The 18,912-nt window shown below is 43.1% G+C and overlaps 1 protein-coding gene across 2 annotated transcripts in view; it reads right to left on the bottom strand.

Moving 5' to 3' along the window:
• The window catches only part of PUS7 (pseudouridine synthase 7), a 1,198,018-nt gene that overhangs the window by 175,738 nt on the left and 1,003,368 nt on the right, over nucleotides 1-18,912 (bottom strand). For both annotated transcript variants that reach the window (XM_069629126.1, XM_069629125.1), the window contains one exon: nucleotides 7,847-7,976. In XM_069629126.1, coding sequence (XP_069485227.1) covers nucleotides 7,847-7,976 — 130 coding nt within the window. The remainder of the gene's footprint in view (nucleotides 1-7,846; nucleotides 7,977-18,912) is intronic.

Genomic DNA, 18,912 nt, shown 5'->3' with positions numbered 1-18,912 from the left:
CAATGCCCCAGTTGATTGGCAGGGGATACCCATGAGGTTCCTGAATCAGCCCATCTCCTTGAAGTGGATGTAAGACCACGTACTGTGCAGCCAGCACTCGAGCACCCTTGTGGCTGCATGCCTCCAAACCATGCGTACAACCACTAAGCCTCTGGCACCCTCATTCTGCAAGACTAATGGTATGGCTTTTCCAGTATAGGTTCCTGCACAAAGGTGGCAAGATCAAGGCCCCAATAGGTGCAGTACCAGGCATGAGCTGTAGTAGTCATAGCTAAAAGAAAGTGAGTGCAGAGTGGCAGTAGAGCGGACGCATGCTTTAGCGTTCTGCTCCAGACAGACTGCAGTTGAAAGAGCCATGCTCCAGACAGACTGCAGTTGAAAGAGCCAAGGTTCATCACTATTCATCTGTTCAACAATTTACCACTACCACTGCCTCTGCTGCTTGGATTAACCTCCTCAACATTTTTCATTTTCTTACCAGACACTTTACAACAGCTCAAATCTCCATTGCTGTTCTCAGAAAACTTGACTACTGCTGAAGAACACGGCTTGACCTTCCTCTATACTCCTTCCTTCCTCCCTCCCTCTAGGCAAAGTGCTCACCTTTGCTATCCACTCTCTACTACCAACCAAATCCTCCCCCCACTTCTACCTACCAACATGCTGGTTGGCTCTCCATGCACAACCACTCTTTTCAGGTTCTTCGCCCTAGTCTACAATGCTAGAATTGGTCTTGTTCCTCAGTACCTGTATGTCTGTATCCCAGTTTACTCACCCTCTCTTTCCCTTCTCATCCTCCTCTGCACTCAACCTCACCATCCCATAACATCTATGTGTCTCATCTCGCTTATGCACTTTCTTCCATTTGTCCTGCTCCACTGCAACCCTCTGCCCATAACAATTAAAGTCAGTCCAACTGTGTATCTCTTCAAAGTGAGGCTCAACCTTCACTTAATACTGTAATTTTGAATGTTTAAACAATACTCCTGTTTAGTTTGATGCACTTGCCCCATTAGGATGATATTACCTCTTTAAACCACATGTTTGTATATAGTCCCTGGTATACGTTACACTTCAGTACACTCTAATATAACTGTCTCACCACTTGTTCTCATCTTTGTGCTATTGTAGAGGTATCCTTCGTGGGAATGCCTCCACCATGTGTAACTGTGTTATCATAAGTCATTTCTGATTGAAATGGACATCCCTGTTCCTCAAATACAAAAAGATAGTGCTGGGTCAGATATCGCCATAATAACAGTCTAGCGGTAAAGCTAGGAACTTTGCAAAGAGTGACAGACTAGGATGGGGGGGGAAATCTATCTGAGGAGCACAATGTGTGAAGCACCATGGGTACATTACACGTCACTCTAGGGATAGTATTACATACACGCCCTTTCAACATCATGTTCGAACTTTGAAAACAAGTTACGCAATACTCCTAACCACTAAATGCCGGCCTATGAAAACTATGTGATTCGAAGCAGATCCACAAGCATATAGCAGCTTATTTTTGGTAGTCCAAACTTGTGTATATAATGTGTCAGTGTGAATATTTGGTCTACTCTGGCCTGATTGCCTTTGAGATCCATTCATTTTGCTCAGTTCAGATGACAGGACTAAAGCTTATACAATCTAGTTCTGTGAGATAAAGAGGATCCAGAGTGGACCTAGATTGTGTAAAAGGTGTGTTATAAAAGGCAATTATGATAGTTGGACCATGAGCCTGAACATATACGATAAATGGCGAAAAATACAAAGATGGCTTTTAGAAGTTCAATCCACTGGTCTCTTCTGCATGCTGAAGCAATTCTGTCGGGCTCATTTTAGGCCTAGGAGTTTTACCTTCAGCCTGATGGTTAATTGCTTCTATGAATTTATAGGCAGGGAAAGTAGCCTCCCAGGCGAGACAATTGCTAATTAGTGTTAAGCCTTCTGCTCCATTTGATATTTGATTAATTCACTTCACCAGGCAGATTTGCGATCCCAATTTCCCTGTTATTCGGCTTATTCCTTTCCAGAGAATTAAGGGTCTCCTTATTGAACACTTTTGTAAAGTGATTTAACCAGTCAACCACACGATATTGGCTTCAACTTGGGATGTGTATAGTGCTAGACCTTGAGCTATATACACCTACAAAATGTTCTTGCATCCCTGCCAACGTTGGTTCAAAGATTCTGTTTTCTTGGTCAATAATTAATGTTTTGTTATCACCTTGAATGTCTTATTTTTTGTGTATTAAGACCGCTTTTAGTGGCCTTCTGTATTTCTAATTTATGGTCTGCTCATTCGTTGTCAAACCAATCAATGTCTAAATGTTGTGTTATTTTTTCTTTTGTGGGGCCTTGGCTCTTGTTACTAAAGGAGAAAGGGATGCCATTAGCTGGTCATAGCTGCATTGTTTCCCTTTATATGGGACTCCATCCCTCTTAGCATCCGTCTCGGATATACACATCGCGCTCGTACACAAGTGTTTCAGAGCACGACCAGGCAAAGGGAGGGGAGAACAAAAACAACTATCTTACTTGGCCCAGTGACATTAAGAACATGCAAATGCATGGGAAAGGGAGAAGGGGAAAGTGCGTAACAGAGGAGGGAACAGAATAAATAATAAGCACAATAAATAAAGGCGATAAACCGTGGTAGTGCAGCCAGCACGTGGCAAAGTGTTAGGTTAGTCAGATAGGGTATATCTGATAAGTGCAGAAGAAAAGTGGGTGGGGGACTGTATGGGTACAGATACAGACCACAGTGCAAGGGGTGGCCGATAGGCAGTGCAGGAGGGAGACAGGGTGAGCAGGTACCTGGGCCTGAAGGACAGAGGGTGGCCAGGTGCACAGTGCTGAGATATCAAAGCAGATCAGCAGGGGAGAAGAAGGGAGAATAGGAAGGTCTTGAGCTGCTTCCGGAACCAGAGATGGTTCTCCTCAAGTTTCAAGATGGCAGGGAGGCGGTTGTAAAGGGAGGACCCAGCCGAAGACAGATCTACCCCAAGCTCGTTTCTCTGAAAAACGACTGACCCAGAGGGCGTTAGAGGTAGAGGAGCAAAGGGCTCGAGATGGGAGGAATTTACGGAGGGATAGTTGAAGGTATTTTGGACCAAGGCCCCAGAAAGACTTGTGGACAATGCCACCTTTAGGTGAACCATGCCCCCGTTTAGGTAGGCATGGGCACCGATTAGCCACATGAGGAGACTCCAAGAAAGGGCCGAGCAACGGGTACAGCACTCTGTCAATGAAACAAGTAATCGGCTATGAGTCACGGGTACTTATTGCTCTCCATCTCCATGGAAGATCGCTGTATCCCTCCCAAGCCACAGCCACCCACCTGCATTCATCCGCAATATCCCGCTACTTGAACTCATCTCGCACATCACCTCTGCAACTAGAATGCAGCTAAGTCCCATGACAGAAATTTGGTCTAGCTGGACACATCAGTCTCCTTGACTCGCATACTCTCCGGACAGTTTTCACAGCACCCAACCACAAGCCAATTCTATGTGGGTCGCTAACAGGTACTTGCCCCCCCCCCACCACCTTAGTTCTGGGTAAAATGCACACACGCATTCTAAGTTCTTCTGACCAATCTCCCATACCTCAGACTTTGGTCCCCCAATGGCATTCATCCAATACCACTTTGAGGCCATACTAATGGCAATAGGCGCATTACAATTGCCATATTACATTACCCTCTTGTTTTGTCTTTGGAAATTCTCACATCTAGAATGGATTTCCATCGCCATGGCATGGTTTTCATCCCAATCCAACCAGCAATTTAGGTTCTCTTCAAGAAGGAGGCTCCATCTTACTCTACCTTTCTTCATTACATTGAATGGAAGTTCCTGTCCGACATGAGGGGCACTAGTCTTTATGCAATTTGGTTTCCTATGCAGGATCAAAGCATTAATGTTGCTTTCTATACTGGTGAAGAGTTCAAAGTTCTTCTATTTGTCCTATTCATCTGGGCGGAGCAGGATATCATTTATGAGAGCTGGGCCTTGATTTTGAAGACCCAGGTTCCAGATGGTGAGCAGAAGGAGACATGTCATGTCTTCCTTATATCATGTACCTACCCATACCACCATAGATAGCAAAGACCCAAGTCACAGAGGTTACTCATAGGTATGACGGAGTTCCCTTCAAAAGTTCTGACAATGGACTGATGGGCGAGTGTGATTTAGAACCGTAAACTGGTGGTGATAAAATGTGCTTGTGCAAAGTAAATTCATCCAATGCCAATAATGAACACATTTTTCACTAACAAGGTGAGTTAATGTGATAGTCAAGACATTACACAAGAGCCTGGGGTAAAAGTTTGATGCAGGAGTAGATAAAACCACATGTCATAATATATGAATAATAGGTTCACTGCTTAAAATGAGCCATAGAAGCATTGTGTTTGGTGGATATATGGAGTGATCAGTTAGGTAGAATACACATTTTCTCATTCCCTGTGCTGTACTCATTGATAGCCATATGTTTTTTTTCCAAGTGGACAGAGAAAACAGCTGACCAAATGGTATGCACTAGGTTTTTTCTGTTCCACACATATTAGGTTTGTTAATTGTGGGGAGCTCAAATCAACATTTTTCTTTTTTTATTTATATTTGATTAAATTGAATTTACAATTTTTACAGAATTATTCCTAGTTTAGGTTCCATTTTCATCCAACATTCCTTAGAAGTTTATTAGCTAATAAGACTCTTTGTTTCTTTGATAGTCCATTTATTACATAATTAATTTACCGCGTCAGGAGACTGATTCCATGGTGGCAAATCATTTCAGATTGCCTATTCTCTTTCTAAAACAGTCACTCCCCATCAAGGTTTTTCCCATGGATACTGGAGTTAATTAGAGTGGATCATAGACCGCTCCTCGCACCGTTCCGAATGATCAGGCTGTTTCCCAGGGCTTGTCTAGGCCCAATGTTTGAAAGTAAAGAACAATTGCCACCACCCATTTTACCTTCTATCCACTCATTAGCCTGGACCACCATTCTTCTCTGTCAAAGTAATGTAGGTCACGGAATAAGGGCCCCAGATGCGTGACACGAGCCCCAGCAATCCAGAAGAAGATGTTTGATGTTCTCCGCAACATCCTTGTTTTTGCAAAATCTACATTGATTAGTGCTCGATTGACCTCTTGCTGATAAGATTTTTTTCATAAGCAATAGGTTCAGTCGAATCCTCAAAAAACTCTGTCGGATCTTGCAATCAGGGAATTTTGCCAAGTAGCTCCTAACTTAATTTACTTTGATCGGATTATGAGGCAAAAACAACAACAACTTTAACGTTGTTGTTTCATCCAAAGTTTGGATCCAGTCAGGTTGGAGTAGGCGCTTTGATACCTTAATGGGATCGCTTATCAGTTCCTTCTCCGAGCTTTCAATTGACTCCAGGAGGGACCTGTTTCTTGACCCCCAAGTCAACATGGTCTTCCATGAGCCTTTTGTGAGTTTGTGCCAAAGATGCTTTAGAATCTTTGGAGGATTAGGGTGAATGATCTTCCTATGCAGCATGAGCCTGTTTCGAGCCACTATTATCTTAAGTGACGTGAGGCCCAGTTCTTTGCGAATCGCTGCCATGGGGGTTCAATTTGGCAAGTGCAGAACTCAACACCAAAACAGCCCTTCCAATTTGGGCGAAAGATTTTCCAGCAACATTGGCATCACTTCCGCACCGTAGCTCAGACTTGGGACAACCTTTGCCTTGTACTAGTGAATGATGGGCTTTAGGGTGAAACAACCATATTTCTTGTTGACAATTTTTCCTTGGGCTTCCAGGGTTTTAGTTTTCCCAAAAGGATGATCCTGCATTGGGGTTTCTATTACGCTGTTGCTTATAATGACTCCCAAGTATCGAAAATGGTCCACCTTTTCTAACAGGAACCCTTCCAACCTTATTTCTATTTGGTCCTCCTTTTTGCTTTGTTTCGCAAAAAACATTTTCTTTTTTTTCTTTTTTGAGTTCAAAGTTGTTATGGCTCAAATAGTTTTGCAGGTTTACCAACTGCCTTTGTAAACCTATCATGGTCATATCTATTAATATAATGTCGTCTGCGTACAAAAGGCTTGACAATTTATCCTCGCCCAAAGAAGGTGGAAACATTCTAACTCCAGTTTCGGTGTCTTTATAGTCACTGATATATGCATTATATAAAGCTGGGGCTAAGGGACAACCTTGTGTCACGCCTTTTTCCGTTTTTATTTACGTTGACAGAAGTCCTGCGTTGTTTAATCTGACTCAAATTGATGTCTCTGTGCAGAGAGCTTGAATGGGCTCTAGGATTTCATCCGGACAGTTGTTGGCCTTCAGTTTCTTCCATTAAGACTCCCTGCTGACCTGGTCTCGAAAGCCTGGACCAGGTCAACAAAGCTAAACAAAAATAAAAACAGCTGGTTTATGCTCTTTGCTTTTCGGTTTCAAGATGCTCAGTGCCAGTATATTTGCAGAGGTCCCTAAGCCTTTTACAAAGCCTGCTTGCATTGGATCTCCCGTTTTTGTCCATTCTTGCAGTTTGTCCAACATTTAACTAGTTCTAAAAAACACAACTAGCACTACTCCTGCATTACAATTGTCTCTTAAATCAACATACCTTCTATCCATTGTGTTTTCACCTCAGTATCAGCCTTACCCTCAAATTCTTTGAGTCAATTGAATACCCCAGATCTTAGTCCATTCCCTCCCTTTCCAACCTCCTTACACTGTATTTGATATTAAATATGGTCCTCGTAACAAATGTGTCCTTAATTGTTTATAAAACCGTATCTTTCATTCCATAAAAAAATAGACATGCTTTTTATAACACATCCTCACTATCTCACTATTGCTCATATTCCCTGTTCCCATCCTGGGTGCGTTGAAAAGTTTGTCACACTTCCCTGTATTCACCTTTCAGGGAGAGGCTACTCTCCTATAGAATAGGCATTAACAGGACAGGGATCTCTGTGGTTAAAGAAACTCATACTCGACTTTTGATGTATTTGACATTTGTGCTGTTTCATGGTAGTAGGATGAATGTAAAGAAACAAAATCAATAGTTCTTAGAAGTTCACAATTTTCAAGTCATTGGGATGCCACTAAACATGAAGACTCTCTACAGCAGATATCATTTGAATGAATACAAAATTATCCTTGAGAGCTGAAAGATATTCCATACAATTGTACCAGTTAGCATTTCCTTTCCATACTACACATTTGCCTGCAATTGTACCAGTTAGCATTTCCTTTCCATACTACACATTTGCCTGTCTGGCACAATTTTTCTTTGTATTCTAGGATCTTGTTCTAGAATGGCTGGGAAATATGGCTCTATCCTAAAAGCAATGCCGGGGAAAGGTAATGTGTTTATGCAAAATATAGCACATGAGTCCTGTATGTCAGAGCTCTCATTCTCATTGGCTTGTCAAGTACCCTAAACAGGGTTAACGTTATACAGTCAACAGAACACAGACTGGAAAACCTCTCAGAAGGATACCAACCCTTTCAATTACAACAATGGTTTTATGCAATCCGATGCCTCCAAATCTGTAATGTGAACACAATGGGTTTAAGGGAAATCGGTCCACAGCTGAACATGGATTTACAGTTTTAGTCATTTGTCCTGATTAAACTATTTTTTGTTGTTATGCTTTTAAGTGGAAAATGCACTTTATTTTTTACATTTTGGAGTTTCTAATAGGAGTAGAGAAAAGACCAAGAATACTACCCACATGATTTTAAGCAAAAAAACCTTCCTCTATCGTAGCATGGAAAATCAATGTTAATAGGATAACATACTGTATGCTTAAAACATTACGTTCTTTTGACAAAGCTAATCTCAAACAGCAGGATAGTAGACAACTCACCATTTGATGTTTTGAGGTAGAATGATGATCTTTCTGTATGCTCCGGATAAGGAATAATCCCGAACTTTATGCCTCATGTTATTGAGATCAAGATTGTCAGCAGCTAGCATTTCTTTGTAGGCATCACCAACTAAAATAGGTCAACAATGCATTAGATGGACACACAAATCTGCTCTACCAAGTAACCAGACAATGGAAAAAGTGTTCAGTAGTAAACTCCAAATGTGCTACACTGTTTCAGTTCAGCTGGAGTGCCCTTTGTGGGGTGGGGCCACGTTTGATTTGCATATGGTCTTTTGCCTCCTGTAATGGCATGGCAGGTGGAGAAACTATGGTCTGGAAAGTAATGGCAACATCAGGCGGGATTAGAAATAAATCAAGTCAGGCAGAATGAGATGAGCAACACATCAGGATATTTAAATCAAAAGTGACCATATGAGGGATAAATGGAATGGACTGATTTTATTTGAATTTATATATAGCGCTAAATTGCCCATGGGCCTCGAAGCTCAAAGAAAAAAACAATTACAGACATACAAAAAGAGGGGGGAACTGAAGTTACACGGGGGAATGGAGGGGGTTAATCTTGGTCTAAATTGAAGAGATGAATCTTGATTCCCTTTTAAAACTCTATGATAAGGGAATAGTTTCTATCCTGTAACTCCATTTCTCCAGCATTGGTATCTTTCAAGGATTCACATGCTTAGAATATTCCCCGTCGTCAGGCTGGGAATCCTCGGTAAATTATATAGACCTTTTCCATAGGAAAAATTTCGACACTTGTGTCCTATCTACGTCGTTTTGGGCCGCGTACGCCTGCGCCACTAGGACGTAGACGTATAAGTAGCCCGCCCCCGCGGCTCCCTCAGATTTCGACCCCCAAAGTAGTATGGGGGGACATCTGGTTTGCACGCTAGGGGAGGCCGGCGGGCGCATGTGAATCCATGAAAGATACCAATGCTGGAGAAAGGGAGTTACAGGTAAGAAACTATTCCCTTCTCCAGCATTGGATCTTTCATGGATTCACATGCTTAGAATAGATTGTATAGCAGTATCCCCCATAGTTGGAGGTGTGTATGCAAACCAATAACACTATAACCATAAATGCATATTTGCCATGGCTAAACTTCAAATCATAGCTAAAAACCAACACTTTAAAGTACATTAGCCGAAGGATATACCCCCTTTATTGGGGCCTAACTTATTGAAACAGGTGCCGTAGGACTGCACGACCCATCAGTGTATCCTCAGCATGTTGTTGTTCGAGGCAATAATGCCGGTTAAACGTATGTGGTACCGACCAGGAAGCCGCCTGACAGATATCTCCCAGCGGAATCCCGGACCACAATGCCGCTGACGACTAAGTGATCTCGTCAAATGGGCTCTTGGATGTTTTTCCAGTGGTTTCCCAGCTTTTGAGTGGAAAAAAGAAATGGTAGATGGCACCCATCGGGACAGTTCTTGTTTTGAGATTGCTTTACCTTTAGCCGTAGGGCCATAAACCACAAATAGCTGTCTTGTGTCCCTGAGATTTTGAGTGCGATGGAGGTAAAACTTCAGAGCTCTTCTCACGTCCAATGTATGGAGAGTCCTCTCTGCAACAGACAAAGGTGTTGGAAAAAACGTCGGTAGCACCATAGAAGAGTGCTTATGGAACATGGTAGGGACTTTAGGAATGAAATGAGGATTAGTAGCCAACACGACTATTTTGAAATACCTCAAATATGGTGGATCGATCACTAACGCTTGTATTTCTGACAAACGTCGAGCCGAAGTAATAGCCACCAGAAAAGCCAGTTTCCACGATAAGAATTTCAATGACGACGATGACATTGGCTCAAAAGGAGCCTTCATTAGCGCTGCTAGAACCAGGTTAAGACTCCAGATCGGAGGAAACGTCTTTGTTGGAGGAAAAGTTCGGAACAATCCTTTCATGAAATGTTTAATCAACCGGTCACTAAACAATGGAGTTGAATGTCTCTTCCGAGTAAATCTCGAAATGGCAGCCAGATGCACTTTTATTGATGAAAAAGACAAACCTTTTAGAGCCAGGAGTAGCAAGTATGGTAGAAGCTGCTCCGGTGTGATGTTAAGTGGAGAGAAGGTTCGGGATCCTGTGGAACCTCATGGGTTCCCCTGCTGAAAGATGGAGTAGATCGGAGAACCACACTTGTCTCGCACAGTACGGGGCCACCAGGATCACCCAACATGGATATCTGTGGATCCATTGCAGCGTCCGACGTAGGAGTGGAAACGGGGAACACATACAAAAACTTGTCCGTCCACGGGAAGGAGAATGCTTCCCCCAGTGAGTCTTGCTGTGGCCACCTGCTTGCGTATTATGAGCACTTCCTGTTCTCTCTCGTCGCAAAGAGATCTAGGGCCGGACGACCCCACTTTTCGAAGACACAGTGTAGTTGTTGGTCGTTCAATTCCCATTCGTGTAGTCGATTCATCTCTCTGCTGAGAGTGTCTGCTTGCACATTTACTCCTGGTAAGTGGAACGCCAATAGATATATCCTTTGGCGGAGGGTCCAATGCCAGATCTCCTGGGCTTCGGTCGACAGAGTCCTGGAGCGAGTACCTCCCTGTTTTCTCAGGTAAAACATTGTTGTCGTGTTGTCTGTCATTATCCGTACAACGGAACCCTTTATGCGTGGTAGAAAGGACTTCAGGGTCCAACGCACTGCCCTTAACTTCAGCACGTTGATGTGAAGGCTGGACACCTCCGATGCCCACCGACCTTGAACTTGAAGGGAATCCAGATGAGCTCCCCATCCAGTCAGAGAAGCATCGGTCACCACTGTCATCTGGAACATAGGTTTCAGTAAGGGCATTCCTTTTGTTAGATTTTTGGAGATTCTCCACCACTGAAGTGCCTGCACGAGCTTGCTGTTGATGGTCAATTTGTCCGACCAACGACCTTGACTCTGTGCCCATCGATCTGTCAAGAATTCCTGAATGGGCCTCATGAAGAGGCGACAATTGTTGATTAAGGGTATACAGGACGCCATGGTCCCCAGCAGGGACATGTACCTTCTTACTGACACTCTGGTGTTGACATACCATTCCGATGCTTTGTGTCGTAGTTTCATAACCCTTTCGACGGATGGTTTTACCAATCCTGACTGCGTCTGGAACTCCACCCCTAGAAAGACCAAGGTCCTTGATGGCGTTAAGGAGGACTTTTCAAAGTTTATTGTGAAGCCCAAACGATGTAGGAGGGACATGGTGGCATTCAGACTCTCCCGTGCCCTTTCCGGAGATAATCCCCTTACTAACCAATCGTCCAGATATGGGTACACATGATGACCTTCCTTCCTTAACCAGGCTGCCACTGGAGCCAAACATTTTGTGAATATCCTGGGAGACGATTTTAGTCCGAATGGGAGGACCTTGAACTGATAGTGGGTTCGTCCGATGACCAACCGCAGAAATCTTTTGTGTCGGCGACGCATCGGGATATGAAAGTATGCGTCTTGAAGGTCTAGCGATGACAAAAAAATCTCCCGGTTGTATCGATCGGATAACCTCTTGCAGTGTAAGCATTTTGAACTTTAGATTCTTTAGTAGCTTGTTGAGAGCCCGCAGATCTAAAATGGGACGCCATTTTCCATTGGGTTTCTTGACCACAAAGTAACAGGAGTACACTCCCTTTCCTCTTTCTGCCACCGGGACCAGTTCTATAGCCCCTTTCTGCAGCATAAGCGTCACTTCCTGCACCAGTATCTGAAGATGGGATTGTGGCGAGAACACTGGTGGAATGTGTGGCGGCTTGTCCTTGAACTGTAGGGAGTGACCCAGATGTATCGTGTCCAAAACCCATTGGTCCGTTGTTATGCGTTCCCACTCGTCGACGCAACGGGACACTTCGCCTCCCAGGACGTCTTGAAACTTGTAATTGCTGGCCTTGGGAAGAGTAGGAGGGTCTACTGAAACCTCGGTCTCTAGGTGATCCAAACCGGGAGTTTCCGGGAAGCTCCTCTAAAAGGACGAAAGGAGCGAAAATTTCTGCCACTCTGGAGGGCTCCGAGTGACCGAGCAGTGTCTTCTTTCATGCCCTTCAAGGCTTCATCCACTTTCTCGCCACACAGTTGTTCCCCCCCTTCGCACGGCATGTCCAGCACCTTGTATTGCACCTCCGGTTTAAAAGTCGTGCACTTAAGCCAGGCTTGCCTTCTTAACACTACGCCGTTATTGATTTGTTTAAAACCAGCCTCCGCCAGGTCGACAGCGATATTTATGGAGTGATTGGAAGCCTCTTCCCCCTTCACGTACTAGCAGCATAGCGGACTTCCTGTGTTCCTCTGGCAGATGGTCCAAGATAGGAGCCAAATGGTGCCACATCTCTCTATCATACCGCGCCAAAATGGCCAGGGAGTTGGCTGCTGTTATGTAGTCGCACCGACTGACAATACCTTCTTTCCAAACGCATATCGTCTCCTGGCATCGTTGTCCGGCAGGGTCGTGCATTTGTGTTGCGACCTCGCTTTTCTGGCCGCAGCAGCGGACACCACCGAATCCGGCGAAGGTTGAGACGTCAAGCACTTGGGAGTTGACTCCGGAGCCTTGAAGTTCCTCTTTGCCTCCCACCCTGTCCGGACGCTGTGCATTCATTACTTCTCTGAACGTGCATTTTTACCCGTTCTATGGCGTTACTACCAGTGGCTCCGCCCCCTTCCTCAGGAAGAGGTTAAATTTGGGGATCGCACGCACCAGGCGAAGTACCGGAAGTACCTCTTTGCCTCCCACGCTGTCCTGACGCTGTGCATTCATTACTTCTACCCGTTCTATGGCGTTACTACCAGTGGCTCCGCCCCCCTTCCTCAGGAAGAGGTTAAATTTGGGGATCGCGCGCGCACCAGGCGAAGTACCGGAAGTACCCCTTTGCCTCTTCGCCGCGGTGTTGCGGCGGAGAGGCATAACAGGTGCTGCGGTACGAGCGTTCTGTGATTGCAGTGAGGAATGCAATTACGCTTGTCTAAGAGGAATCCTCTTCAGCCTGGTATAAACTCGCCCTCTTTATTGAGAGCGTTAGTTATGACCCCATCAAAGAGGTCCTCGCGAGCCAGCGCTCATCTTGCATCCACGCCTAATAAGAAATCCATGGCTGGATGTCAAAAGGCTCTAAAGGATGCAGATATTCGCGCTTTTTATAAAGACATCACGGCAAAGGCCCGTCTCAGTGGCAAGCCTCCGCTATTGACGACGGCTACAAAATCATTGGTAAATAAAACTAACATTCCCGCTGCCTGTATTCCAGCCACTAAGGCCTCTATGGATAAAAAATCTGTATCCTTGCTACAAGCCGAGACATGTAAGTTACCAATGCATGTTATTTCTGTAATGAATGATACATGTGAATTGAATCCATCTAATGTTCCTACTGTTGCAAAAATGCCCTCGCACACCTCCTCTGTTACTGACAGCGCGCTGTTAAAAGCACTCCCTTCAACCGCTATCCCAAATCAGGCAGATAATTTAGAGGCGAAAAGTATGCCAGTTGTACAGGACATTGATCTTGGCAAGGAGGGCTCTGGGTTGTCTGGCCATGTGTTACCTGATAACCCGTCAGCCTCGCCTGTATTATTTGTCACGCCTGAACCCAATAGTACGAGTTCACCTGTGGGTGTCTTTCATCCACCCTACGCCAAGAAGACCTATCTCCCCCATTTCTAGCCGTCTCCGCCATATTCAGACAGGCAGGGGGAGAGAATGTTAGAACCCACCCTGCAGGCTATGAACTTTGCTATTCAAACGCTAGGGAAACAATTTGAGGCCCTTGACACTAAACTAAAGAAGCAGGCGGATGTACTAGATCAAATGTCTCACTGGCAAAACACCTTTGGGATGGACATCAGGCATGAGTTACAACAACTAAATTTTCTCAAAAATAAAGCTCCAGTTTCACACTCAGTATCTGTCCAGACCTCGGTATTAGTAGAGAAAACTGATTTTGCTATTCCCTTGATCGAGGGGATTATTCTCGAAAATATACTGAATGAGAACTTTATACAGAATTGTGATTCTGAGAATGAACCTGATGAGGTCCGATGGTTAGTCTAAACACATCAATAACGACAATAAAAAAAAAGTGTATACCATCTTTACTCCTGCTAATGGTAGGAAAAATAACACACAGAAAGAGAAGTTAACAAAAAATCAAAGTGCCCCTAAAGTGGTAACGAATTCAAGCTCTAAGCAGTTTTTTAAGGCTCTCACACTTCCTAAAAGGAAAAAAAGTGCTATGGTAGCATCTGAAGCCATAAGGAAAAAATATAAACAGCAGATGCATGGCAAATCGATACATCCTGACACTGTATCTGTTCAACCAGATTATGCCCCTCTGAATGCATTGTTGAAAGAAGTGGACTTGCATAGTGCTGCGATATTGAAAAAAGCAAATAAGCGAGCATCATTGTCTCTTTTTGATAATACTAAAGTTAGTATAACAGAGTCTAGAAATGAAGATGCCCTTCAGGCACATAGACTGGAACTCAGAACAGCAGTTGATGCATATATCTCTAACCAGACATTGACAAGATCAGTGGGGAGGGATCCAAAATGTCCTGCTCTAAACACTTTAGGGGAACAAGACAGAAGAGTGGCCTTTGATAACTCTAGCGCTCAGATTCTGGATTATCCCCAATCCAGACTAAAAGAAACACAAATGAGTTTGTCTTCTCAAAAAAGCCTGTTATATACAACTCTGGCTTAGATAGAGTGTCTATTGACCTGAGGGAAGGGCAGTCTCAGAAATCTCTCCCTCAAACCCCCTATACCCACGGGATGGACTTAACAGCAGAAATGATGAGGTTAATTGAAACTGCCCTAAAACAAATTGAGGTAAAAACAAAAAGTGAATTACCAAGAGTTCCTCATGGTCGACCCCACAGTGATTTGGGTCAACAGATAAACCCATCGGTGAAGAAAAGATTGGCACCATACTCATTGATTCTGGCTTGCAGAATACTACCCTGCAAGCAATACAATCTTAACAGAAGATCCATTATGGCCATATTTTCTGAAATTGTACAGTTGGAAGACATTAACTCGGCTGATATTGAGTATGTAGAATTTGTGAATGACCAGAATTTTAACACTGAGATTATGGTTGAACTCTCGGGTCGTCCAAAATCTCATCTGATCTGTAAAAACACATCTCTTTAACCTGGGATTTGAACTTATTGCCGAAAATAACAAACCTACCCCGGTACCCCGGTTTTGAAAAATCAGTTGGATCATCCAGTCCCGTAGAAGGGAAAGGTTAACCCCCCAAGAAGTACCACTTGCTCGTGTAAATGTACCCAAGAACAAGCATAACTAGTACAGGACCATATGCAATTGCAAATATCGATCTTAAGTTGGAACACTAGAGGGTATATTCATCTCCTTAGTACTGATTTGAATCACTTAGGATTGTGTGATTTAATTCTTTTACAAGAGATCTGGCTTATTAATCCTCCAGTTTGGAATGGATTTTGCATTCACATTAATTCGGCTTATAAGCCGATAATGGGCAGACCATCGGCTGGGCTCCTTATAGCTACTAAAATTCGAAAGGGTGTGTCATCGGAATTCTGGGCAGCCCCAAATAAACATATGCTTCTGGTAAAGGTTAGGGTTCACGATGTATGTTATGCTGTCCTTAACATATACTGGAACACTGCTGCCATAAGTGATAATGTTTTCTTTGATGATGTTATAATGCTTTTGGATATGGTTGCTCTAGAGCACTCAGTTACACATTTGATTCTTGCTGGTGACCTAAATGTTAATTTAATCTTTGGGAAAAACCAATCTCTTAAAGGTCGGGTATATAGATGGCTTGGGTTGACCAAAGCCCTTGGTTTACATATGCTTAATGGCATATTCAAAGAAGACATACACCAGAGGGCCACATGGCGTAATGGTCATCTGGAATCAGTGATTGATTACATTTTTGTTAGTACCTCTCTTCTCTACTGCCCTCGATTGAGAATTTTGAAATTATTGACACTAACCAAAGCGACCATAAAACATCACCACAATTCAACAAAGTGTCCACCCCCAAGGAGTCTTAATTGTGAACCCGGGATGTAATAGACTATGATGGTCTGAGGATGCTGTCTATAAATTTAACCAATATCTATCAGAAACAACTGAGCAAAACACTAGTATTATGAACAACCCGTGTATTCAATATAGTAATACTATGCAGCTCTTTCATGATAGAAGAACTAAGGTCAGATCAAAAACTATACATCTGCATATATTTGACGACAAAGAAAACCGAAAAACGTGCCCAGTTGAGATTGGCTATGAAGTATCCTCCGGCTGTCAGAGTTCTATTGATTGCGAAAATAAAGTCAAAATATACTAACTGGGTAAAAAGTCGTCACGCAATTCTGTTCCAACAAGATGGTGCAGGAATGCTGTCCATATTAGCAACTAAAAACACTGCTAAAATGTGGGCTTTCATTAATTGTGCTACAGGGTCTTCACAACTTGCAGCACAATCAAATCCTATGTCAGAACAAGCTTGGACACAACATTTTCTTGACTTATATTCAGTTCCAGAAGGTGCAGCCCCTTTTCAACCCAGTGTTTTGAATGGTCAATTTAAACTTGATTTTGATTATGAGGATATTTGTACTCTCATTAAAACTTCATCTAACTCTAAAGCAGCTGGGCCTGATGGTTTATTGAATTATACTCTAAAGCTGCACCCGGAATTATGGGCATCAATATTGTACAACATCTTTACTGCAGTCAATGTAGCCCAGGCTATCCCTGAAACTTGGACGCATTCCATCACTGTCCCGATATTCAAGAAGGGGGATCGGCAGGCACCTAGTAGCTATCGGCCAATCTCCCTTCTTGATGTACCAGGTAAAATCTTTGGTAGACTGCTATTGAAAAGATTTAATGCGTGGACCATGTCGGCACAAGTAAGAGACAGCTTTCAATCTGGCTTCCTCTTAGGTTTGGGTACTATCCCAAATATAATGTGCCTAAATGTAATCAAAATGCATTATGCTGCCAGGGGCCAGTCATTGTACTTAGCGTTCATAGATCTTCGGGCGGTGTTCGATTCTGTTGACCGGGCATTGCTTCACAAAAAATTAAATAGATATAATTGCCCAAACTCCTTAGTGAATATGTTGATGCTATTGCATTCTAACACCACAATGCAGGTATGCCTAACGCTTGAAGGCTTACTATCTGCCTCTATTGATACCTTGAGAGGCCTAAAGCAAGGGTGTCCTTTGGCTGCAAGCTTATTCAATTTTTTCATCTATGACATGGGCGCAATTTTCAACTCCATCTGTTGTGACCCTCCGAAAGTGGGTACCAGTAAAGTCAGCTATTTACTATATGCTGATGATCTGGTACTATTGTCATTAACACCATATGGTCTCCAGCTTATGCTAAATAGATTAAATCAGTAAACAATCGCGAACCATCTGGAAATAAATGCATCAAAATCCCAAGTATTTGTTTGCCATAATACAGGTAAACGAAAGAATAAGAAATATGCTTGGACAATACAGGGAAAGGAACTTTTGGTTGTTGATCATTATACATATCTGGGTGTTATTATTTCCAATTCTGTTACACCGAAAATTGAAAATTGGGAAACAAATATACTACAGACTCCTATCTCCAAGACAAGAATTATTTTTGCAAAATATGGTAAATTTAGCTTCAAACATGCATTGTCATTTTACCAAATGAAGGCTGTACCAATATTGTTGTATGGTGCTGAGTCAGGAAGCCCGCAAAATCAGATGTACTGGGACAAATTAGAGGGTAAATACTGGAGGAAGGTACTGCAATTGCCTAACTGTACTCCTCTACCTATGATACGTTTTGAGCTGGGGGTATTATCACTCTACTCCCAAATATTGTGGAAAATGTCAGCTTTCCTGAGGAAATGTTTGCTAAATCTTAATGTGTCAATTGTATTGGGCATAGTAGCTCAGTACCTACTTGTTAACACCTCTGGATTTCCTCTTAAGTGGTGCACGCTTTTGTTTACCGAAATGGCCCTGGCTGCTGTAACTATTGAAATCCTACTTACTAATCCAGATTTAGCAAAGAAAAAGATATTTGAATTTGACTGGATTAAAAACTGTGCAGCTTGTAAGACCTACAAGGTCTTTGATAGCGCAGTCTTTGGTTTGTAAAAATACAAGGTCCTGGCGGAATACTTAAATAAATGTCCATCTCCGCATATAGACGACAATATATGAGAGTCAGATTTAATTTGTGGCACACCCGTGATGTTTTAGAGGCGAAAACAAATTGCCCCGCATGAGAATTTTTGTCGTTACTGCCTAAATGTACAACAGAATGAAACTCTTCAACACTTAGTTGTGGCGTGCCCTGGTCTGTATTCTCTGCGCATGAAACGGTTTCAAAATGTACTTGTCTTCTTTTCTGAGCCGGATGAGGGAACACTTTGTAAATCTCTCTTTACAAGTCCTAGATTGGCTGTGAAGGTAGCTATTGTACATTTTTTAGAGACAATCGTGCCAGATGTTTCTTGTGTATAAATGTATAAAACATCTAAGAAAAGTTGAGAAGTGAGATGCATTTTCGAAAAATAATTGTATGTAAATGTATTATTTTATTGATTCTGAAACAATTGTTAAATATTTGAAAAGTTGTTTGTAACAGCTAAACAAATAAAAAAAAAAATAAAAAAAAAATCTTTTCTAACTGTCCTTTTATCGCCGGTTCTGAGAAAGGATGACGCACGGTCCTCAACCCCTCTTGCCAGACATGGTCCAAAATGGGTATAGCAAACATCGATTTTCTTCTCTTGCCCATATGATCGAAGAGAAAGCAATCTTTCTTTACTTCTTCCGGTGCTAGGCCAAATTCCGCACACACTTTTCCCATCATTGCATGGAAGGCCCCGATGTCATCCGGCAGGGATGGTTGTGCCGGGCTCTTGGGAGTTTCCAATTCCGCATCCGACTCCCATGTTGGGTCCCTTGAGGGGGATAATGAGACGTCAGAAAGAGACCCTTCACGTTCTGACTCAGACTCCAGCAGTTCTCCCTCCTCCGAGTGTGGGC

Source organism: Ambystoma mexicanum, chromosome 12 (assembly GCF_040938575.1).
Source record: "Ambystoma mexicanum isolate Mex_15411 chromosome 12, UKY_AmexF1_1, whole genome shotgun sequence".
NCBI lineage: Eukaryota > Metazoa > Chordata > Amphibia > Caudata > Ambystomatidae > Ambystoma > Ambystoma mexicanum.
The sequence above is the reverse complement of the archived record's forward strand: the minus strand, read 5'-3'. Positions and strand labels throughout refer to the sequence as shown.